The sequence below is a fragment of the Rhineura floridana genome, chromosome 3, assembly GCF_030035675.1.
Source record: "Rhineura floridana isolate rRhiFlo1 chromosome 3, rRhiFlo1.hap2, whole genome shotgun sequence".
Lineage (NCBI taxonomy): Eukaryota > Metazoa > Chordata > Lepidosauria > Squamata > Rhineuridae > Rhineura > Rhineura floridana.
Window position 1 is genome coordinate 140,293,862 of NC_084482.1, and position 25,294 is coordinate 140,319,155.

Genomic DNA, 25,294 nt, shown 5'->3' on the forward strand with positions numbered 1-25,294 from the left:
ACACTTACATTTTACTAATTCTGCCATTGCATAATTATTCTGGAAACCAGCTTCAGTGCAGAAAATATTTGTAAGCAGCACCTAGAAAATCAGTGAAATCATTAGCAAATTGAAAATAGTCCTGATTTCAAATAGACTGATGGAATTTAACTATCTGTAATAGTTACCTCATTATATTATAAATGCATGGAAACCCAAGTATCAGAAGGCACGTAAAAGAAAAGCATTGAGCTTCTGTTCTCCTTATTTACCCAGTAATAAACTTAAGTAGAAGTTAATAATCTTTCCTTTATTCACAGTAACGTTTGCCCCAGAGCTGAATAACTGAAGTTCAACAGAAGGGACTTTTCTACCACTAGCACAAGAACAGATCAAACTTGATCATTATTGCAGACTTTCTGAAGAGCCTTCTTTAAAATTTTACACTTGTACAACTTTTGTGTGTACTACATAAGCAATTGTATGCTATAAAGCTTTCTTAATATTTGGGTGTTGTGAAATCTCTGTAGTATGCATGGTTCAGTATTTATATAATTATTGGAAGAACTGCCTTGGTGGGTCAGATTATAAATCCATCTAGGGTAGCATTCCATCTCCTGTTGCACCCAGGGGACTCGGAAACAAGACATGCTAGTAAGTAGCTGCCTTTTGTTTACCCCCATTTGATATTCAAGGCACATAGGGTGATATCAGTTATTACCCACTATCTTTGAATATCAAAGTTCCATACAGCTATCACGGCTACAATGGCATTACTATATATGTGTTTCTCCAGAGCACAAGAAAAGGAATAATCTGGATTTTTGCTTTACAAGCCCTTTCTGCCATAAAATACTTTTTCAAGCATATGAAACTATATCCCTTGCTATCCAGCTCATGTCAGAATCTGAAAGTATTAGGATACCCTCAAAAGTCAATTATTTTTTCTCTCAATTTATCTCTTTAATACTGAAATGCAAGTTTATCAACCATGCTAGTCAGAATTGTGTAGGTACACTCACCTCATGATCATGATTGCGCAAACCAATACTGATTGATCGGCTAGCTCTGGAAATAACTGCTGTCATTGCATACAGATTGATGGTGATGTCTGCCACTCTTTTAAGAATCATCTGCTCATCCACAATAGTCTGATACCAAACAAAAAACACCTAAATAGTTTAGCAATTTACTAACCATCATCCTAAGCTGCCTAATCAATAATATAGCATGATTCAACAGATGAAGACAGCCAGTATTCACACATGTGCTAAGACGAAGAATTATAAGATTCTGCATAGTAAGTATGCAGGCTACTGGGGAAAAAGTTATTTACAGTTTGATTTTATCTGCTGCCTACGACATGATCTTCCAATATTATCTTCCAGGATGGCTCTTTAATATGCATCTTGAAGACAATTATTGGGCTGGAAAAGAGTTTGGTTTCAAACATTCACTTTGATGAGATTATTGAGGGAAGGGCAGACAGTAAGAAGAAAGGCAGCAACTCTGATTTACTCCCCACTTAGAAAGCTCTGACTACCTTGCCAAACCTTCTCAGCAAGCCTTCTACTGTAACACCAAAATAATATATATTTTGTTCAAGTTTCTTGGCACTTTCCTGCAAAAGAAAAAAAAAAGATTTAGGGCTGTGCCTGTTTACATTGTCAATTCTACACACACAGTTGATCAATCTCTCTCTAAATTTGTACGGACTAACAAGCCCCTTAACAACTTGGATTCCAAGGTACCGCAGGGACTGCCTGGTCCCCTACTATCTCTGCCCACTCAGTTAAAGGTTCCTCACCCCCGGTGTAGATCTTTTCATACAAAGCCCCATGCCATTACAGCTTATAGTGTGAATAATAGGGGTTAGTGTATCAGAAGCAGGGCTGAGGAAAGCAACATGCAACAGGCATTACAAGGCACAGTTTAATAGAGCAACCTAAATGGCATTCTACTTGGATTCTTACAGGGATTGGTTCAGGTTTTCCTCTAAACTTAAACTATGAAGTCTAAAACATCTTGGTTTAGTAAGCACTAATATTTTTAATGTTTAAGCAATAATTGCTCAAATAAAACTAAAAAAAGGACCATGGTGTGAAGTTTCTCCATGTGATAGTGGGTGCAGGCATACAATCCCATGCAAACAGTACTGTGAACTGGGTTGTACAGCAGCATTTCCTAGCACAGTTGTGCATGAAAGACTATAACACAATGGTAGTACACATGCTTTTTATGGAGAAGATTTCAGGTTCATTTCTCTGCCTTCCTAGGTACATCTGGGCAGCACTACAGTCTGAAACCTTGAAAAGCCATTGTCAGTCTACTGTATAGTATACAGTCCAATGTATACTATACTGAGCTCACTACACCAATGGTCTGGTTCTATACAAGGCTGTTTCCTGTGTTTCTTCATGGAGGAATCTGACACTGAACCAAGCCTAAAGAAGCACTATTTTTACAACACAACACAAAGAAATCTTCTAGGCGTGGTTAACAGTATTACAGCATCTGCATGGCATACTTACTTCTAGACTGGGATGCACCACACCATTTTTACCAACAAACCCTAAGTCTACTTTTCGGCCCATGCTGTCACGGAACCTGTTTATGAATACGCTCCAAGCCACACCCACATTTCCTTTCTTGATTTCCCTGTGGGAGTAAATATATTGGGTGCATTAGCATTGGGCCACTTCTCCATTATTATTTCATTCTGCAACATGTTTCTTCTGGAAACAGCAGCCAAACTCCTGGATCACTTTTCCTCTAAACTGTTCTTTTATCTGAATAAATTTCTGTTTACATAATATGTTATCTCTCCATTTCCCACTCAACACGTGTCCCTACCCCGCTGGGCAAGAGTGATTTAAAAAGTCAGTTTCTTAGGTCTTTTAATACACATGGCCAGAACTAGATTAACACCTACCAACTATGTTTTAGTGATAGCTCAAAAAAACTCCAAAAATCACTGTGGCCATGTAATCTGCCTGAATCTTAAATGGGGCTTGCATACTTCCCATTTCAATGAATAGAGGTCACAGAGCAATAGTGATTAATTGACCAATGGGTACAGACACCCATTCAAATCAAATTTAAGATCTACACAACACATCAGCACATTAAAGAAGAAAATGCCTTATTTTTGCTAATGTACGTAAAACTCTTTCAAGAAAATGTATTACCTATCCTATGTTATTCCCACCTACCAATTTCAATCTGTATTCAGTAATTATTCATTTAAGATGACTATTTCCAAAAAGGACATACTTTATTTTTCCAGTTAAGATTTTGCCTGCATACTGCATGCCCGTCAAAGCAATATACATTCGCAGAACTTCATTTGTTCCCTGAAACAGAGAGAGATCTTTTAGACTACTTAAACATGGATTTGCTAGAGATACACTTACACATAGAGTTGTTTCCCTCAACAGGTTAAGGTGGAGATGATGCTCAAGAATCAACATTGTCTTAATGTTATAAAACCCCTGGGGATATCTGTATAGTTAAGCCATGAGGCATCAGTATTGAATCCACAAAAACTATTGCTTATAAAATCAAGACTGATTAATCCTATCAGATCCAGATGTATTACTGATGTACTTTAAAGCATTATTTCACTTTATTTAATTAAAAATATTTCTATATGAACCTGCACTGTCTCATGCCTAGCCCCGCCATTAACTCACATGATAGCTTTAGGCAAGTCACAGTCCATCACCACCATGTTTTCAAGGACTGGGAGGACCACTGCAGGGCCAGATGGGTTAGCCCCTTGGGCACCTGAGAAGGGGCTCCGCTCTACATGGATGCTAATGTACACACATAGAGCAACTTTATTTGAGGGGAGATCCCCATTGGACCAGCATTTCCCTTTGCATCAGATGATCTCTACACACGTGCATTGGTATGTGTGCAGGGCTGCTTCTCACAACACCAAATGCATGAACTGCAGAGTGTGTGGCCTTGGATACATCAGGTGCAGGCCTAGCCTTCACGGCATTGCAAACTTCCCCCCTCCCCAATCCTCTAAGCCTTTGTACCTCATATGTACTAGCAGAAACAGCTTTAGTACATCCTCAGTGTTACTGAGGGAATGCACGTAATGAGGATTGTGATACAGTCTTATATTTTATATTTTTTTGCAACGTAAGTGAAAGTTGGACAGTGAAAAAAGCGGGTAACAGAAAAATCAACTCATTTGAAATATGGTGTTGGAGGAGAGCTTTGCGCATACCATGGACTGTGAAAAAGACAAATAATTGGGTGTTAGAACAAATTCAACCAGAACTATCATTAGAAGCTAAAATGATGAAACTGAGGTTATCATACTTCGGACACATCATGAGAAGACATGATTCACTAGAAAAGACAGTCATGCTGGAAAAAACTGGAGTAGAAAAAGAGGAAGGCTGAACAAGAGATGGATTGAGTCCATAAATTAAGCCACAGACCTGAACTTAAAAGATCTGAACAGGGTGGTTCACGACAGATGCTGTTGGAGGTCACTGATGCATAGGGTCGCCATAAGTCGTGATCGACTTGAAGGCACATAACAACAAACTTTCCTAGCCACACTCTGACCAGCATTGTTGAGAGAGAAAATACCTTTCAGCTCCAGAACAAGTAACCAAAAGCCATTTGATGCAATATCCTTAGTAAAGCTTTCAAACTAGATACAAGAATGCTGTGCTCCTTGACAAAGTTCTCTGCCCACTACTACTTAGGATACAAAATGAAAGCTATGTAGCTCTTTCTCTGTCATGCACATTTTAGTATCCACATTTTAGAAGTAGTTGATTTTAAAAGATAAAAAAATGCTGGACTACTATATGCTACACTTTAAGCAGTGCTGCTTAGCAATTAAAGCTTTCAAAATGAGCAGATGGCTAAACAACAAGCTAATTAAAATTACTGCATACATTGACTGGAGGTGCTAAATTAAATGCATGCATATTACATACTCGATTTTAATTACAAACACCATTCTTTATAGCTCAGTGTTCAGCACCAAGTGGAGCTTACTGGCATTCAGAACCAGAGTGTGCGATAGCAAAAACTGACCCATTAAAGCTGATTATCAGCAAGAGGAAAATCTGCACGCTCACATTATTGTTCTAGCAGAAAATCAAGATAGAGCCAAGGTGCTAGCTATCTCCAAATCACACTGTATTAGACCATTCTTTTACCTTATGTAGTGAAAAATATTTCCATATGAACCAGTACAGTTTTATACCTAGCTACCAGCCTTTCCCAACCAGTGTGCCTCCAGATGTTGTTGGACCACAACTCCCATCGGCCTCCCATCGGCAATGCTGGCTGAGGCTGATGGGAGTTGTGGTCCAACAACATCTGGAGGCACACTGGTTGGGAAAGGCTGAGCTACACCATTGGAGGAAGGTTTTGAGCAGGGTTGGACTACAACTCCCATAATCCCTGACAATGGGCCATGCTGGCTGTGGCTGATGCAAGTAGTAGTCCAACAACAGCTATGAATTCTCTATCTAGTGATGTAATCACTAAAGCAAACATCTTTGAAGCAGAAATTTCCATTGCAAGGCTTATTTATATTTATTCTAACAAGCAAGACAGAATGTTTCCAAAGTGACCAGATCAGCCTAGATGACTGGAGGAAAATGCACAGATGCCACTTCAAATTGTGAGGCACACCACTCCAAATAGCATACTCTGACTGCTGTGATGAAGCAAACACTGGTTTATATCACACATATCTGTTACACTGCCATCCTATGCACTGCCAGTGAGGTAGAGCCATCTTTCATGCTCTACTTGCAGCGATAAAAACAAGGGGGCCTATTACATTTTTTTCAAAGCTGGATGATACTGCAGTTATCAGACACTCTTAGCTACAATATGTTAAATATACAGCGGCTTGCAAAAGTAATCAGACCCCTGACCAGTGCTCTCATATTACTGAATTACAAATGGTACACTGTGATTTTATTGTATATGATATTTTATTTTGAAACACTGAAACTCAAAATCAATTATTGTAAGATGACATTGGTTTATGTTGGGAAATGTTTGTAAGTAACATAAAAAACTGAAACATGTTGCTTGCATACGTATTCAACCTGTGCTGTGGAAGCTCCCACTTTACACAGATGAAAGAAACTGCCCTACTGAGAACACAATTGCCTTACCATTGGCCTCTACCTGTGAACCATTAAAGTTGCTGTCACTTGTCAGGATAAAAACACCACTGTTGAAGGATCATTGGTCAGGCTGTGGATCTGAAGGAAAATGAAGACCAAAGAGCACTCTACAGAAGTGAGAGATAATGTAATACAAATGCATAGATTAAGAAAAGGATACAAAATAATATCCAAGTGTCTGGATATCCCAGTGAGCACAGTTGAATCAATAATCAGGAAGCGGAAGCTGCGTCACACCACCCAGGCACTGCCAAGAAAAGGCCGTCCCTCAAAACTCAGTACTCGAACAAGGAGACTTGTGAGAAAAGCCACAGAGAGGCCAACAATCACTTGGAAGGAGCTACCAAGTTCAGTGGCTGGGAGTGGAGTAACGGTGCACCAGTCAACCATATCAAGAGCTCTGCATAAGACTGGCCTGTATGGGAGGGTGGCAAGAAAGAAGCCGTTATGCAAAAAATACCATCTGAAAGTATATCTGGAGTTTGCCAGAAAGCATGAGAGTGCCCCAGCAGCGATGTGGGAAAAGGTTTTATGGTCAGATGAGACCAAAATAGAGCTTTTTGGCCCAAACTCAAAGCTCTAAGAGTGACGCATACCTAACACTGCCCATGCCTCAAGACACACAATCCCTACAGTGAAGTATGGTGGTGGCAGCATCATGCTGTGGGGATGCTTCTCATCAGCAGGGACTGGGCATCTTGTTAAAATTAAAGGAAGAATGGATGGAGCAAAATACAGGGAAATACTGCAAGAGAACCTGCTTCAGTCCACTAAAAAACTGAGGCTTGGGAGGAAATTCACTTTTCAGCAGGACAATGATCCCAAGCACAAAGCCAAAGCAACATTGAAGTGGCTCAAGAACAAAAAGTTGAATGTCCTCCAGTGGCCCAGTCAAAGTCCTGATCTCAATCCCATTGAGAATCTGTGGCGCTCTTTGAAAATTGCAGTCCACAAGCAACGTTCAGCCAACCTGAACAACTTGGAGCGAATCTGCCAAGAATGGGCCAAAATTCATCCGACACTGTGTGCAAAGCTGGTACATACCCACCCCAAAAGACGTAAAGCTGTTATTGCAGCAAAAGGTGGCTCTATCAAATATTCATGTGTGGGGTCTCAATACTTATGCAAGCAACATGTTTCAGTATTTTATGTTTCTTATAAACATTTCCCAACATAAAACCAATGTCACCTGACAATAATTGATTTTGAGTTTAAATTGTTTCAAAATAAAATATACAGAACGAAATTATAATGTACCATTTGTATTTCAGTAAAATGAGAGCATTGGTTGGGGGTCTGAATACTTTTGCAAGGCACTGTACTTCTCCTAGTGTTATAGATTCATACTTACGTTACAAAAAAAAAAATAACAAACAAGGACCACTCAAGATAAAATGTATTTTATCAGGCCAAAGGCCCATCTAATCCAGCAGCCTGTGCTCACAGTGGCCAACCAGATGTCTATGGGAAGGCTCCAAACAGAATTATTGCATAATCATGTATGCAATTACATTTCTGCTGTACTTTAAATATTGCTGATATTTGTTAAAAGCCTTTCATACTGCACTGCAATATCAGCCCAACACTTTTCCATTTTACTATGGGGTAAGTTCTACAGATATATAAAATGAACTCAGTTGTGACAGACAATGCCAGTATAACTGACTATTCTGTTTATTGCATTCAGTATATAGTGTGCCATTAAGCAGATTTTAAATTATTTATTTTAGTTATTTCTGATATTTAATATAACTTATTTCTAATATTAGTACATAAAGAACAGGAATGCCCTCTTTTCTAAATTTATCTAAAGCAGGTGTGGGAAAACTTTGGCCCTCTAGACATTGTTTAACTACAACTTCACCACCACTGGCCACTGGCCATGCTTGATGGATGTTGGAAACCCACAACACCTGGAGGGCCAAAGGTTCCCCACACCTGATCTAAAGATATCACCAGACAGTTCATACATCATAAAAGTAATGACACACTGACTATTTGGAGTAGGACTTCAGAGCCACTCAAATGGTCCTTAGAATGCCATCTATTTGTCCCTAGTATTATGCTAGTAGTTTGAGATTGCATGCAACTTATAGAAGAGTTCATACTTACCTCAAAAATGAGAAGTATCCTGCTATCCCGGAGATAGCGTTCATATGGAAAATCTTTCATGTAGCCTAGACCTCCAAGAATTTGTAAAGCTTCACTCACACAAATCCATGCACCTTCAGAACTAAACACCTGTCAATAACCATAGAAATAAAGTTATTATTACATAAGCCAATATTTTTCTAAACTTGGTATATGAAAAAGCCAGTTCCTGGGTTAAACTCAACTTTAGTGTGACCAAGAAATGAAGTGCAACTTGGGGCTAGGCAGTAGAGTTAGTGCCAATGCCAAGTTCTCTGGAACAAAATGTAAACAGTTACGCCACCTAGCTTTGAAAGTAAACATTTATGCCACCTAGTCTTTATATAAGCAAGGCTATTAATAATTGGTGGGATCTGCAACAAAACATTCAGGCCAGCCAGCTCTGCCTTCTTCCAGAACACTCCATTATGTTCCCTCCCATTTTTCCCCACAAGTCAGCATTCCATGTTTACGGAGCATACCCAGTCTTCACTGGGTTCCCTCAAGCCTGCCAATACCTTCCACTTCTGCACAGATTGTTCTAACTGGGCTACACAAGGAGTGACATGGAGTATAGGAGTTTGCTATTCATATATATAATCCTGCTCATGAGAGATGCTTCATCTATAAACTGAACACATGTACGCAGCATTGTCTTCTTGAATGGTGGTGCTCGATTTCTACAAACGCTTTTTTCCCTCTAAGACATTTAAAATTCCTGGTCTGATGCTTTCACTTCAGTGACATATGCCATGTTTAGGAGGAATTTAATAGAATTTGCATAGCACTGTCATGCAATTAAGTAGACTGGACACAATGAAGATACGGAAAGGGTGGATACAGCATCCCTATGACTTCCACAATGTGAAGATCATGTCAACAATTTTCTTTCTGATCATTAGTACAGATACCTTTAGCTTTAAATCAACATTTCAGTCAAGCTTACTTTAACCATGGCTGCTTCAAGTGAGCAGTCTGGGACCCCTGGCCTGTCCATCATTCCTGCAGTGAGGTAGGCCATGCTTTCCATTACATATGCTTTCCGAGCCATAAGGGCAAACTTCTCCTGGAAAAAAAGGGCAAAAAAGAGATGCCATTCATATTTAAGTAATGCAGAAAAAGTGAAATGACAATATGCAACAATACCATTCAAGAAGGTTAATTGTCATTTATTCTCATAAGCTTAATGTTTGGTGCCTGGTGCATTATTTGTCCTATATTTAAAAGATAATCACTTAGTTTACTCATAATTTTCACCAAATACATATGCTTCATAGTTTTAAATCAGGATTGCAGATATAGTTCTATACTAGTGAAAGCTTTTCACTCATTTTTTTTAAAAGATCAAATTTTCCTCCTGAATTCCTCAAAACAGGTCAAACCCCATACAGTGTCTTATTTACCTGAATTAATCCAAATTCACTCAGCTTCTTATTAAACTGTTTCCTTGTACAAGCATACTCTGCTGTCATTTCTTTAAAAAAAGTGAGAGGAAGAGACAGATAATCAGGCTAAAAAGTATTGACTGCTTCTGGAAAATGTAATAGTTGCCTAAATATTTATCTTCAGAACAGAACAAGGCCCTTTACAATTATTTTAATGAACGTCAGACTCATTAAAATGGATAACTACTGCATTAGATATACGTAACAGCCTTTGTATCTACGTGTGATGCTCTTGCAACATCAACTGTACATCTTTCATGACCCTGCACTTGGTGTAGCAGCTCTTATTACCAGGTTGAAACATTTCCTTAGGTCAAATAAAGCAACATCAGCCTTGAACCTGTGACTAATTTGTCTGGTGCTACACCGTGCACCAAATAAAGTAGATACGAACAGCACAGGTTAAGCGGTGTTTGCAATTTAAATGCATTTCTCTAGTAACATTCAGGAGTAGGAAGAGAGCGGTGACTTCCGGGAAGGGTGACTTAGCCTGTGCCTGCTTTTGAGACGGGCTCCTGCCTCAAAAGAAGCTTATTCAGATATATCAGTCAGTTTTTTCTTTTTTTTTTGACTGATTAAACTTCTCCCGGGTAGGGAGAAACGAAGAGATTAACCTCAAAGCCTATTTTTGTTGGGACGACCAGATCTCATTAATTTATGGGACGAGGTCCAGCCGACGAAGGTGGGACGGATTTTCAACAGCAAGCTCTATCTGTTAAAGCGAACGTTCATCTTATCTTCTAAGAGAGAACGCACTAACAGGCAAGCACCCTTCTTTCTATATTTTTCTTTTACTTGACTTAAATTGTTGCTGTTTAAAAGAGATTTGCCAGATTGATCGGTTTTTGACATCTCACTGGGGAGCCGTAACTTCTCTCTGCTACGCACTAATTAATAGCTTATCTCTGTTTTTGTTGCAAAAAGCTGTCCTGGATTTGCATTCTAAAGATATACACAGAAGAGGGATTTCTATTCCAGATTTTTATTTTGAAAAATATTATACTGTTTTGAGACTACTCTCTTTTTGGTCTATTTTATTTTGACGAATCTGTTTCTTGACGATTGCCATTAATTATTTCGATCCTGGGAACTGCATTTTGTTTACTTAACTATTGGAGAGATAAGGCTGTCTGCTCTGTTTATACTGTGATGTCACCAAGTTTGGAGTATTAACCCAATTGTTGCTGAAATAAGAAGTGGTTTTCCTATATTTTTCTTTTAAAATGGCAATTAAGAAAGTGGCTGAGAATCTGGAAATAACTATGTTTCAGAAAATAATGGATGAGATTGAGATAACGAAAATTGAATTGAGTAAAATGAAGCAGGAGATTAAAGATATAAGGGTCCCTGTGAGAGAGGTGACCCTGGAAGGGGTCCCTGTGAGAGAGGAGACCCCGGAGATTGGAACAGGGGTCCCTGTGAGAGAGGAGACCCTGGAGACTGGAATAGGGGTCCCTGTGAGAGAGGAGATCCCGGAGATTGGAACAAACGTGGAACAGGAACAAGATTTGGAGTCTATGGACTTTAGAAATAAAATCTATTGTTTGGAACTCAATGTTATCTCTGAAGAAATTAATGAAGATTCTAGAGATAAAGTTATCAATGGCATGGATTATCTTCTGGACTGGAATGATGTGATGGAGCCCAATATAGAGAAAATCTATGGAATTAACTGCAGCCATGTGACAATGGAAAAACTTTTAAGAGATGACCCAGTGTATTTTGAAAAAAAGAACAGAGATATGATTTTACAGCAGTATTTCAGCAACCTATTCAGAATGGATGGCAAGAAAATATTTGGGATAGAGGTAATTCCCATCAGACTCTTACTATATGACTATGGCTTTGACAGCAAGATTATTATGGAATACTGATAATGGAAGATTGGATATTGAAATTACTGGACTTAACAAGACTACTGAAGATGGAAGATGGAAAATGGAATTAATAGAGATAATAGAACAATGGCTACTGAAATTACTGAACCTAACAGATTCTGATGTGATGGATTAATTGAAATGTTTATTTTGACTATGGTTATGACAATAAGATTATCATAATTAGTAATGAGATGGATTAATCGATATGCTTATCTGGAAAAAAAAAATTGTTAGATATATTTCTTAAAGAATTGAAACCTCTCTTTGACTTTTTGTGGAAAGAATAAAGTAATGTTTATGAGATTTGATGATTAAGTAAGATAACTACTGGAGGAAAGTGATTTTATAATATGACTTAAGAGACAGGATTGTTATATATTATAGACTTATAACTGATTTGATCTTTGACAAATGGGAAGTCAATATTTTACTCTTTATTTTTTATTTTTGTTTTTTTTTTCTTTTTTTCTTTTTGTTTAACTATTTTTGATTTTGTTTTTTGTCTTTGAATGTTTTATGATTTTGTTTTGTATGTTTTATGAAAATCTGAATAAAAATTATTGAAAAAAAAAAAAAAGGAGTAGGAAGAGAGCATAACCTATTCCTGAGTATTCACCTATGGGGAGTGGGGACCAATCAGATTCACATTCTGTGGCAAGTGAGTATGCCCTGTATATACTGGTGTTTGCAGTGTTAAAACACTATAAACATGAAGGAGAGATGTATATTTCTAACACAGAGGAGAACACATCAGCAATGTGCTTGGGTCCCCCTGGGATATGCCTATCACATGTTTACCAACTTTAATCTCAGTTTCAGATTTTACAGTGTTCACTTCTGAAAATACCACGTTTATTTGCCACAAAGTGTGAATCCAATTGGTTCTCACTCCCCATAGGCAAATATTTAGGAATAGATTATGCCCTACTCTGACCCCTGAATTTTGCTATTTTCTAGGTTGTTGGCTATGAAAAGTACAAATCTTTTCTCAGAAAAAGGGAAACTTACAAGTATCTTTACTGGATGATCTAGGCCTTCCCCAACCTGGTGCCTTCCAGACATTTTGGACTACAACTTTTATCAGCCCCAGAAAGCACAGCCCATGGTCAGAGTTGATTCAAGTTGTCCAAAACATCTGGAAGAGACCAGGCTGAAAAAGGCTTATCAACAGACAAATGGGCCATAGTAAACTCTTTACTCATCTTGCAGCTGGAATATTTGAGAAATAGTTTTAAACATATATCATGAACAGAAATCCCATTTCTCCTCTTTGGAATATTTATTCAGCTTTTTTACTACCCAAGCAAATTTAGATAGATAGACAGGTTTAACAATCAGTCCCTCTACCCAGTGAGCTCTGGGAATAGTCACTCTGAGGGGAATAAGGATTTCCTTTCAGCACCCTTAACAATCTACCCAGGATTCCTTGGGGGAAGCCATGACTATTTAAACTGGTATAATGCTGCTTTAAATGTATAGTGTAGGTCTTACCAATCAGTTTCTTCAGCATTCCAGCAGATGCACTGCCCATGCTGAATCTTCCACTATTTAGAATATTCATAGCAACCTGCAGTGAAAATAAGAAGCCTTTGTTCAGGGAAACTATAGTTAAAATGGATTCACCCCACCCAGCCATCAGTTTTACCCTCTTAGCTGGATGCTTGCTTCTCTTATACAGTTTCCACTCAGGCATTTAAAACCTTTAAATCAAAGCCTGACGTTGGCAATTAAGACTGTTCTTACAAAACTGCAACTTCAATAGACTATATTACAGGAGAGGACTATAGTATACTGGAAATTAACACACATAGCCAATATTTGTCTCTTTGTTATACATCCCAACTGATGCCACTTATTACAATAATCATTTTGCCTTTTAGAAAATATGAAACATCTCAAACATTTCATTACAGAACGCAGAACACTATCAATTTTGCAAGCCAGCATGTTAATTGTCATAGGAGGGCTCCTACTAAGAGGAATGGTGGGATATAAATAAATAAATAAATAAATAAATAATAGATATAGACATAATAATAGGTATAGACATAATTGAAATTGCAGGATACGAGCCTTAAATGCATGCATGATCTTATAAGCCATGAGAATCTCATCTACTGTAAGTCATTATTTGACAAGCATCATGCATTAATATTTTAAAAAATTCAGCTCAAAGGATTCAGACATAGTTTTATTGAACCCATACTGCTCTGAAGGCATAAGAACGGTTTAAGGCACGTATCCATTTGTTTATAAAAAGAGGTAATGCATGAGACATGCTGGAACACCCAGATGGCTTAGCCCTGATCCTTCCAAGAGATACTTCAGCTCTGGTAAGCTACCAGGGGAAGTGTGTGCCACAAAGCTGAAAGAAGGTACTGGTGATGACATCTCTCTTCACACCTTTATTATTTCAACTTGATGCATGGATAAAAAGTATTTCCAAGTTAATAGCCACTGACTACCTGAACAAAGAAATCCCCTTGTGAACTATCCTGGGGCGTTCAAAGATCACTGTTTTCTTTGGATTTGTAAACTCCCACCCCGAGACGTAACACTAACAATGGTTTACATAATCATTTATAAAAAGAATAAAGAGCTGTTAAATTTTGCCACAGGCTGACAACTCTTGAAACTTTCAGTCCCCTAATCCATTCCCTTCAGTGTTCCAGAACAAACTGATTAGTTCAGAAGTTTTGATATAGACAACAAAGAGGAAAAAGAACAATATCTTAAGTATGTGGGACCCACGCAACACCAGGCTCAAGTCAATACCAGCAACGCGAGTTGTGACTTACTGTTTACTAGCAAACATGCTACTTCCTTGAAATCGTTCCCCTTAATTCCGCGAAATTGCTTTAGATTACTTATTAAAAGTTCACTACTCAAACCAGTTCTACTTTACCCTAAGATATTAAAGATGAATGGCATGGTGGGGAAAAGTTATTCTCTGCATCTTACCTTAAATCCCCCTCCAACTTCTCCAATAACATTCTCTATAGGAACTTCTGTATTTTCAAAGTGTACTTCACATGCTGTAACATAGAAGATTATACTAATGTTGCTGTATTTTAGGAGTCACTGATAAACATGCATTAATTACTAGAATCAGAAGTAAAAGAAGAGACTTTAGGGATGAAAGTGCTCCCCAAAACCCCACCCCTGGACACCAGGGTTCCCTCCCCTCTAACCAGTTCCAACTGTTCTAGAACAGTCATCAGGGTATCTAGATGTTTTACCTCTTTATCGTGACCAGCAATATGCATTTTCTGGAAAATTTTGAATTGAAAAAAATTCCTGGAAAAAAATCTATGGAAATTACACTAATTTACATACAGCAATTTCCATCAGAAAATTTTCAGTTTGTATCCGAAAATTTTCTGATGTCCTAGAGAGTGATCTAATTTAGCAGGTTTGTTTTACTTGCATTCAGTAAAGAAATCTGAAAACGTTGAAACTTGCAGACTTGCCTAATAATTCTCTTTGCAACTGGCTTCCATTAATTGTAACTAACAATCTTATGAAATGGAAGATTTCTGGCAGAAAAATAAAGTATTGGAAAAATTTCCACCCCACATCACTGGTCACACATTTACCCAGTCTATATGAAGATAATTAAAGTTACCCATTATTACAAATTTCCTCCTCTGGATACCTCTTTAATTTCCATTCTCCATCTCAAGATTGCCCTGGAAACTTTGGTCAGATCCCCAGTTCTAATTTCTTGTAGTTTGCCACTTCCTCTTTGACATACAGAGTACACCACTGTAAGATTTTTGCCCATAAATAGCTACTTAATGATTGATAAATATACATTTTATTTTGCTGACAACAAAAAAGAAGTGTATCCCAGAACTTTAAGAAATAAAGCTGATGCAAAAATCTGGATTTCTTCTTGGTCCAGGAGAACTATGAATCCTTCATCTTCCCAAAACAACATTTATTAGCTCTTACTATTAGATCCTCGAATGCCCAGTTTGTCCTCTGGCTTTCCATTAGTGACTCCACCAAAAGCTCTTTCTACAATGAAAGCAGTAATTTTGTCTTTTACTGCACCATCTTTGTCAACAATCTCAGTCCTTGCAAACACAGTAAAAATGTCCGCAATACCACCATTTGATATCCATATCTGCAATTGAAAAAGAAAGTTCTTTTTGCTCTGCTTGGAATGGAATGGATCCTGAGTTCATAATACGATTGGTTGATTCCTTCCCCCACTATCTTTCCTGCCAAACATTACTGCCTGCTTTAAGATGTATCCTTTGGCTTTGGGCCTGTCTCCTTAGGAATGTTCAGCCAAGGTTCAACACAAAGCTGAAAAAACAGATTCCAGGTTAACTTAGAGCTCAAGGCAATGCAATGTTTTTGCAACTAGACCAGTTTTCATTGTCTATGGATCTTGTTCAGCTAACTTTACACACAAATAGGTAAGGGAGGAAAATAAAGAAGATACTTGATCAAACTGATACACAGAGAACATAAAAGTAATATCGTCTCTGGAGAAGTACCTTTGAACCATTTAATATGAAACTTTTCCCATCTTCACTCAAAGTGGCTCTGGTCTGGATGGATGCTGCGTCACTTCCACTGAAATATAAACATAGAAAATGGGAACTTAGCAGTGAGCAAGATTCCACAGTCCTTACACCTGAAGGACAGAAATATTCCCATGATTCTAACTTCCTAAACATGGTCTCCTAAATTGCCTCTGGAATCAACAGCTGCACAGGATGAGCCCCACAAACAGAATTAAGTTAAGCAAGCTGGTGCAATGTGAAATGCAATGTGAAAACAGATACTGCTTGAATACTTAGCATTCATATAGTGCTGCAGGGTGTTTTTGCTGCAATCCTTATAACAATCCTATAAAGTAGGTCAGTGTTAATCCCATACCGCAGATGATGAGTTGAGAATGGTTTAAGGCCACTGAGTGAGTTTTATTATTACTACTACTACTACTACTACTATTATTATTATTATTATTATTGTTATTATATCCTGCTATTTCTCCCAGTAGGACCCATGGGCAGCAAACAAAAGCACTAAAAACACTTCACATCATAAAAACAGACTTTAAAATATATTAAAATGAAACCACCATTAAAAACATGTTAAAACAAAACATCTTTAAAAACACTTTTAAAAACCTTTAAAAACATCTATTTTAAAAAAACATTAAAAAGCAATTCCAACACAGATGCAGACTGGGATAAGGTCTCTACTTAAAAGCCTTGTTGAAAAAGGAAGGCCTTCAGTAGGCACAGAAAAGATAACAGAGATGGCCCCTGTCGAATATTTAAGGGGAGGGAATTCCAAAGGGTAGGTGCCACTACACTAAAGGTCCGCTTCCTATGTTGCGCGTAATGGACCTCCTGAGCACAGTGATCGACTACCTTCAGTAGGCACAGTGATCGACTGGGTGTAAAAGGGATAAGAGGATCTTTCAGGTAACCTGGTCCTAAGCTGTATAGGGCTTTGTACACCAAAACTAGAACACTGAACTTAGCCCGGTAGCTAACAGGTAGCCAGTGTAATTCTTTCCGCAGCAGGGTGACATGTTGGCAATACCCTGCCCCAGTGAGCAGTCTCGCTGCCACATTTTGCACCAGCTGCAGCTTCCGGAGCAAACACAAGGGTAGCCCCACATAGAGCACATTACAGTAATCTAGCCTGGAAGTTACCAGTGCATGAACAACAGTGGTCAGGCTATCCCAGTCCAGAAATGGCCGTAGCTGTCTCACCAGCCGAAGCTGGTAGAAAGCACTCCTAGCCACTGAGGTCATCTGAGCCTCTAGCAACAAAGATGGATCTAGGAGCACCCCAGACTACGGACCTGCTCTTTCAGAGGGAGTACAACCCCATCCGAAGCAGGAAACTGACAAATTATCTGAATTCGGGAACTACCAACCCACAGCGTCTCCGTCTTGCTAAGATTCAGACTCAGTTTATTAGCCCACCACCGAGTCCAGGCGGCGGTCCAGAGCTTGCATGGCCTCTCCTGATTCAGATGTTACAGAGAAAGACAGCTGGATATTGTCCGTATACTGCTGACATCTGGCCCCAAATCCCCTGATGACCACTCCCAAGGGCTTCATATAGATGTTAAGCAGCATGGGGGGCAAAATGGTACTCTGTGGCATCCCACAGCACAACTGCCAGGAGGCCTAAAGACAATCACCCAATGCTATTCTCTGAAAACAGTCCTGGAGGTAGGATCAGAACCACTGTAAAACAGTGCCTCCAATAACCCATCTCAACAAGTCGGCCCAGAAGCATACCATGGTCAATGGCATCAAAAGCTGCTGAGAGATCAAGTAAGAATAATAGGGTACCACTCCCCCTGTCCTTCTCCCGATAAAGGTCATCTATCAGGGCAACCAAGGCCGATTCAGTCCCATAACCAGGCCTGAACCCAGACTGGGATGGGTCAACATAATCTGTTTCATCCAAGAGTACTTGCAATTGCTGCACCACAACCCTCTCAATCACCTTTCCTAAGAAGGGGGTATTTGCGACCAGGTGGTAGTTGTCGCAAACCAATGGGTCCAGGGTGTTTTTTTCAGGAGCGGTCAGATCACCGCCTCTTTCATGTGCATTCTAAAGATATAAACAGAAGAGGGATTTCTATTCCTGATTTCTATTCCGAGGAATATTATATTGTCTGGGACTATTCTCTTTTTGGTCTATTTTATTTTGACGAATCTGCTTCTTCACGACGCCACTAATTGTTTTGATGCTGGGAACTAAATTTGTTTTGCATTCTTGAACATAGAGAGATAAGGCAGGCTGCTCTGTTTATACTGTGATGTCATCAAGCCTGGAATATTAACCCAATTGTTGCTGAAATAAGAAGTGGTTCTTCTTTATTTTTGTTTTGCTTTGTTTTCGTGGTTTTAAAAATGGCAATCAAGAAAGTGACTGAGAATCTGGAAGTAACTATGTTTCAGAAAATAATGGATGAGATTGAGATAACGAAACAAACCCTGCGACAGGGCAGTAAGGAGCTGAAAATTGAACTGAGCAAAATGACGCAGGAGCTTAAAGAAATAGGGGATCCTGTGAGAGAGGAGAATGAGATCAGAGATGAGAAAAGAAAAAATAAAGGGAAGATACAAGACCTGGAGATTGGAACAAATGTGGAATTGGAAAAAGATCTGGAGTTTATGGATTTTAGAAATAAAATCTACTGTTTGGAATTTAACGTTATCTCTGAAGAAATTAATGAAGATATTAGAGATAAAGTTATCAATGGCTTGGATAATCTTTTGGACTGGAATGACGTGATGGAGCTTGATATAGAGAAAATCTATGGAATTAACTGCAGCCATGTGACAATGGAAAAACTCTCAAGAGATGAGCCAGTGCATTTTGTAAAAAAGAAGAACAGAGATATGACTTTACAACAGTATTTCAGCAACTTATTCAGAATGGATGGCAAGAAAATATTTGGGATAGAGGAAATTCCCATCAGACTCTTATTATATGACTATGGCTACGACAGCAAGATTATTATGGAATACTGATAATGGAAGATTGGACACTGAAATTACTGGACTTAACAGGACTATTGAAGATGGAAGATGGAACTAATAGGGATAATGGAATAATGGCTATTGAAATTATTGAACCTAACAGATTTTGATGAGATGGATTAATCGAAATGCTTATTTGGACTATGGTTATGACAATAAGATTATTATAATTATTAACGAGATGGATTAATCGACATGTTTATTTGGAGAAAAATTGATAGATATATTTCTTAAAGAATTGAAACCTCTCTTTGACTTTTTGTGGAAAGAATAAAGTAATGTTTATGAGATTTGATGATTAATTAAGATAACTACTGGAGGAAAGTGATTTTATAATATGATTTAAGAGACAGGATTGTTATGTATTGTAGACCTATAACTGATTTGATCTGTGACAAATGGGAAGTCAATATTTTATTTTTTTTGTTTAATTATTTTTGTTTTGTTTTGTTTTTTGTCTTTGAATGTTTTATGATTTTGTTTTGTATGTTTTATGAAAATTTGAATAAAAATTATTGTAAAAAAAAAAAAAAAAAGATCACCGCCTCTTTCATGACAAGAGGAGAGGAGAGATTCTAAACTAGAGATTTTCTCATTTCCAGTTCAGTTTCTCAGTACCATCTCTTAAAGTATTTTCTTTTTTAAAAGGCAAACATATTACCTTCCTGGTTCAGTGAGGCAAAATGCTGCAATGTGTTCCCCAGAAGCCAGTTTAGGTAGGTATTTTTTCTTTTGTTCTTCAGTGCCTGCAATAAGGATTCCCTGCCATTAAAAGACAAAACAAAACATGAATGGACTGTTAATTAACTCATGAAGACAAACCAATCTTACTGGCTTAAAATAGAGGTATACAGACTATGGCCCTGAGGGCCACATTTGGTGATGGGCTGCGCACTCACACATGCACCCTCCTCACCTCACTTTGGCAGAAGGAGGAAGGTGCACAATGGGATCTCAGAGCTGATTGGTGCTGGCAAATCGCACTCCCCTCAGCCCACAAAACAACTGTTTGGCAGGCTGCAGGGAATGCGATTTACCTGGGGAGATTCAATGAACGGGGCAATTGAAAGCATTTTATGCTCTCATGCTCCTCTCCAATGAAAATGCACTCACTTCTGTGCTACAGCGTGTAAAATGAATCAGAATTAATTCTAGCCATTTTATAATCTCCTTTTCTGGAGTCTGGAATTATACAGCCACAAGAGTGGCTGTATACTATAGCCAGTGTAGATTTTTCACATTCTGCAATGTTAAATTGAAAATACCCCCCATGCCATTCTGATGCTTCCCATAAGCTCATTTCAAAACAAAACCTTACAAAACATATAGTACTGAACTCAGAAACGCTTGCTTAACAACCTTGTCAATTTTCATAGTGATACACGAAACAGTCAGAGAGAATCAAGAGTACAAAGTCTAAAAAGAGGAAAAAGCCCTCAGAGCCCTTTTGGACGTTTTTCTCTGAGAGTTCTCATAATCTTTTGAAATTCATTAAAAAATCAGCCATGTTCACAGAGTACCTGTAATCCTAATACTGACCTTGCCCCATACTCTGGCCTTCATCTTCTGCAGTTTAAAAGTTAAAAAAATGCCTGGCTGATTTTTATTTAATTTAAGAAATTTTGGTTGGAAGCCTATGGTAATGCGGGGCATGCTCAGTAAGAACCAACTGTCAGTGTTCTAAAAGCCTCACAGCTGCTGGGCTTGGCTAATCAGGGAGCCACACCCACACCAGACTTTGATTTCACTTGAGACAGTCATGGCTTCCCTCAGAGAATCTTGGAAAGTGTAGTTTGTGAAGGGTGCTGAGAGGAGACTGCTATTCCACTGACAGAGCTTCAGTGACCAGACTGGTTTAACAGTCACTCTGATTGAAGGTCTGTGAGGGGAACAGGGAGTCTCATAGCAACTCTCAGCACCTTCACTAACTACACTTCCCAGGATTCTTTGAGAGAAGCCATGACTGTCCAAAGTGAAATAAAGGCCTGGTGTGGATGTGGCCAGGGACAGCTTTGGTTTAAATTTGGGTGGGAGGCTACATGTGCCTGCTGTAGAATAAAAAGGTGGGGGAAACGCTGAAAAGCAATGATACTGTTCACAATATTTTCCTTTTGCTGTCTGCTATCTTTTTGGTGCCTTTTGAAGACTTTTCCTCTTTTAACAAGCCTTTTAAGTTGAGACCTATCCCAGTCTGCGTCTGTGTTAGAATTGCTTTTAATATGTTTTCTTTAATAATGTTTTTAACCCTTTTTTAATGTTTTTAAAGCTTTTTTAAAAATGTTTTTAACGTTCTTTTGTTTTAACGTATTTTAAGGTCTTTTTATGATGTTTTAATATGTTTTCTTTAATAATGTTTTTAACTCTTTTTTAAAAAAAATGTTTTTAAAGCTTTTTTAAAAATGTTTTTAACATTGTTTTGTTTTAATGTATTTTAAGGTCTTTTTATGATGTTTTAAAGTGTTTTTATCATTTCTGTTTGCCGCCCTGGGCTACTGCTGGGAGGAACGGCGGGATATAAATCAAATAAATAAATAAATAAAGGATAGGGGCGTCCCTTCTGCCCAGTACCCACCCACCCAATCTCCTCCCCCTAATCTCCCTGCCCCTCCCCCAGGTCAGTGTTGGACTACGTCCTGGGAGACCAGAGTTCAAATCCCCACACAGCCATGAAGCTCACTGGGCGACCTTGGGCCAGTCACTGCCTCTCAGCCTCAGAGGAAGGCAATGGTAAAACCACCTCTGAATACCGTTTACCATGAAAATCCTATTCATAGGGTCAACATAAGTCAGGATTGACTTGAAGGCAGTCCATTTCCATTTTCAAACATGGTTGCACAGAAATAAATCCCACTGAACTCAAAAAGTATACAATCAAACCCACCCTCCCTTCTCCTCCCTCCTATTCCCTCCCTCTTGCCTCTTGCCTTCCCCTCCCTTTGCCCCTCCCCCCATCCCCAACCCCTTCCCCTTCCTCCTCCCCATGGCCAGTTTTACCTATCTTAAGCATGACTGCACGGAAGTAAATACCATTGAACTCTATAAGTCTGCAAATGATCAAACCTGCCCTCCCCTCCCCCTTCCTTTGCCCCCTCCATTATGGTCCTTCCCCCTCCCCCTCCCCCTCCCCCATGGTCAGTTTTTCCTATCCTAACCATGATTGCATAGGAGTAAATCCCATTGAACTCAATAAGCATGCAAATGATCAGACCTGCTTTTTTCCCTCCTTCCCCTCTCCTCTCGCTTCCTCCTTCCTTCTGCTCTTAGACTGTGAAAGACCAACCCAAATGGTGTTTGCATTCTGACAAATTTGTAGGGCAGTCCAACATCTCACAGAGGAGGTGAGGTCTCCTGCTCCCCTGGTGCATTCACTACAGCTGCCCAATTTCCCTGCTTTTTAAAGTTTGATAGAAATATCTGTGGGCTATAGGTACGTTCTTAAACTGCAAGGTTTTTTGCCTATTAATGAACATGATTATGATTATGACTGTAATACTGCTGTCCAAACAATTATGTTTTATCTGTTTTGTGCTATTTTACTTTATTTTATTCTATTTGACATTTTATATATTTGGAGAATATGTTTTATGTAGTTTTTATTAAGCTCTGGTCATTGACCATAATAAAGATTGGAGGCCTTCAAGAGGCAGCTGGACAGCCACCCGTCAGGTATTCTTTAACTTGGATTCCTGCATTGAGCAGTGGGTAGGACTCAATGGCCTTATATAACTCTTCCAAATCTACTATTTCATGTTTCTATGATTCCATGATCGGTACTGATACATGGGGAGGAAGACAAAATGCCAGCACAGGGTTGAATTTTGCTGCCAAGGGCTGGGCAACCCATGGCAGGACACAAGGAAGGTCATGGGTTGCCCTCCTGGGCTTTAGACCACTGTTTAGCCAGGCTTATTGATCACAACCAAACTGATATTAATAAAGACAACATGAATGTCCAACAAGCTAGAACAGTTAATGCATGTTAAACCTTTCCATTTTTCAAAGCTGTCATCTTAAATTTATTAAAATTGAACTAAGTCTGTTTCATTTGCTTTTGTTCTAATGCTACAACTTTCAGCTCCAGCAGTTATTTTCGCAAACCTCTCTGAATGGTTCTAAAATGGACATAGCTATTCTGCTCTTTATTACTCAACTAACATTGTATTTTAGAGGTTTCTTATCTATCAACCTTCTGTTGTACTTCTTCACAGATCTCTCCTATGGCAGCAGGGAGACAGTCTTGCACAGGCCTGAAAAAAATGCATGACTAACTTTGAAGGGTTAAAACTGCAGCATCTTCACATAAATCATCTACTACAAATGGGAAAGTTACCTTTAGTCCTATAGCTTGGTGAGCTGCCAAAGTTACTGCAATAGCTCCATCCTGAGAAGTGATTTCTCCTAAACGGGCATACATTGTATTTGAGAGACCAAGGCCACCTGCAAAAAATTATTTTTAGTCAAAACCAATCAACATTTTACTTGCAACCCATTTCTTGTAACAACAAAAAACCCCACATGAGCACACTTGTTCATAGGAATGCAAGAAGCTGCCTTATGTGGAGTCGGGCAATTGGTCCATCTAGCTTAGTATTGTCTTCACTGACTGGTGGAGTTCTCTCCATCTTCCCCATCCAAAAAAGACGACCCCACATAAGAGCAGCACTACGTATGTTCAAAAACAGATAATGACGTTTGAAAGTTGTAAGGAAACACATACTTCCAATTCTTAGTTATTCTACAGGTGGGTGGGGGTGGGGAAGAAGAGATGCAATTTGGATGGTAGTTCATATGTCTGAATGCCAATGCAATTGAATCTGATTTGTCTAGTGTATGGACAACAAGATGCCCCATAATGTCTGTGTGTGATTAATAAAGCAAGGAAATATTGCAGGAAATATCTCAAGGTTTCCCTCATATTATTTATTTTTATATAATCTAATTTGTATACCACATGTATGTAAAGACCTCTGTGGTTTACAAAAAAACATTAAAATTATCACTAAAACAGCTAAAACAAGTAATTAAAAACATATTTAATATTTTAACATATATTAGTAGAACAAAGAATAAAGTCCAATTTTCTGTACGTTTCTCACCATATTCCTCTGGAATCTGTGTCCCAAAAAGCCCCAGGTTCTTGAGTCCATTCAGAGTTTCTTGTGGAATTTTAGCATCTTGGTCAATTTTCTTAGAATCCACTGAAACATAGTGATATATAAAGTTATACAATATAACTGGTTACAGAAAGCACAGGTGTGACTAGTTCATTTAGTAAAGTTTATTTATGGAGTTAGATTCTTCTACTAATTAATCATTTTTAACAATCCTGCTACTTAGGAAGCCAACAAACACAAAGTAGAGATTCCAGCCATTCTGCCTCATCATTTTTCATAGCTCCCCGTAGGTCAGTACATTTACTGGTCTTCCATGGGGTGAAAGGAGCCAACCATACATATCAACAGCAAGGTGAAAAGATCACTTTTGCCAGGGAACCCAATATGAGCAGCTTTTTCAAATTAGTTTAGCAGCCAACTGTATCACACCAAGATAATCTACGAGATTATCTCTCCCTCGCTTTCAGACAAATGCAGAATTCTCAACAATATGATAGCAGACAAGAAAATATTTTAAAATGAGATTATCAGCTATTCAACTCCATAGTACAGGTGTGGGGAACTACAATTCCCATCATCCCTGGTCATTGGCCATGCTTGCTAGAGTGATGAGAGCTGTAGTTTAGCAACATCTGGAGAGTCAGATTCTCCACACCTGCCATAGTAGAGTATCTTAGCTTCAAGATACATGCTGATTTCCTCTTTTTGCTGAGTAAATCATATATGGAAAATATATATGTGTAAACAACAAGCTGTATTCCTCAATGTTTTAAGTACTATATGATAAAAACCTTATGAAAAGCCTTACAGAAAAAGACTTTATAAAAAGGGACAGGCGTTTACCTTCTTCATGGAAAAATTTTTCTACTGGCCCCACAAACTGGTTGATTTCTTCCAATTCTTCATTGCTAATCTCAGGAAAAGGGAAAACATCCTCCTAGAATGACAGGATTTTTTTTTAAACCCTTCTTTATCATTAAGGGAGAAGACTCAGAAACTGGATAACATTACTCCTGTTATGTGGGCAGATGGGAA

At 38.6% G+C, this 25,294-nt stretch overlaps 2 protein-coding genes across 13 annotated transcripts in view; one reads left to right on the plus strand and one right to left on the minus strand.

Annotated features, from left to right (window-relative positions):
- The window catches only part of CFAP92 (cilia and flagella associated protein 92 (putative)), a 115,779-nt gene extending 115,292 nt beyond the window's left edge, over positions 1 to 487 (plus strand). For all 12 annotated transcript variants that reach the window (XM_061618133.1, XM_061618134.1, XM_061618132.1 and 9 more), the window contains one exon: positions 300 to 487. In XM_061618133.1, coding sequence (XP_061474117.1) covers positions 300 to 328 — 29 coding nt within the window. In that variant the 3' untranslated portion in view covers positions 329 to 487. The remainder of the gene's footprint in view (positions 1 to 299) is intronic.
- Positions 1 to 25,294, minus strand: part of ACAD9 (acyl-CoA dehydrogenase family member 9) — a 31,322-nt gene that overhangs the window by 611 nt on the left and 5,417 nt on the right. The window contains exons 2-17 of the mRNA XM_061618145.1: positions 25,103 to 25,196; positions 24,242 to 24,343; positions 23,476 to 23,582; positions 19,807 to 19,907; positions 16,122 to 16,200; positions 15,568 to 15,742; positions 14,575 to 14,648; positions 13,105 to 13,180; positions 9,692 to 9,762; positions 9,235 to 9,354; positions 8,271 to 8,399; positions 3,253 to 3,332; positions 2,511 to 2,637; positions 1,523 to 1,600; positions 1,002 to 1,130; positions 9 to 81 (exon numbers count right to left, since the gene is read on the minus strand). Of these exons, the coding sequence (XP_061474129.1) occupies positions 9 to 81; positions 1,002 to 1,130; positions 1,523 to 1,600; positions 2,511 to 2,637; positions 3,253 to 3,332; positions 8,271 to 8,399; positions 9,235 to 9,354; positions 9,692 to 9,762; positions 13,105 to 13,180; positions 14,575 to 14,648; positions 15,568 to 15,742; positions 16,122 to 16,200; positions 19,807 to 19,907; positions 23,476 to 23,582; positions 24,242 to 24,343; positions 25,103 to 25,196 (1,615 nt within the window). The remainder of the gene's footprint in view (positions 1 to 8; positions 82 to 1,001; positions 1,131 to 1,522; positions 1,601 to 2,510; positions 2,638 to 3,252; positions 3,333 to 8,270; positions 8,400 to 9,234; positions 9,355 to 9,691; positions 9,763 to 13,104; positions 13,181 to 14,574; positions 14,649 to 15,567; positions 15,743 to 16,121; positions 16,201 to 19,806; positions 19,908 to 23,475; positions 23,583 to 24,241; positions 24,344 to 25,102; positions 25,197 to 25,294) is intronic.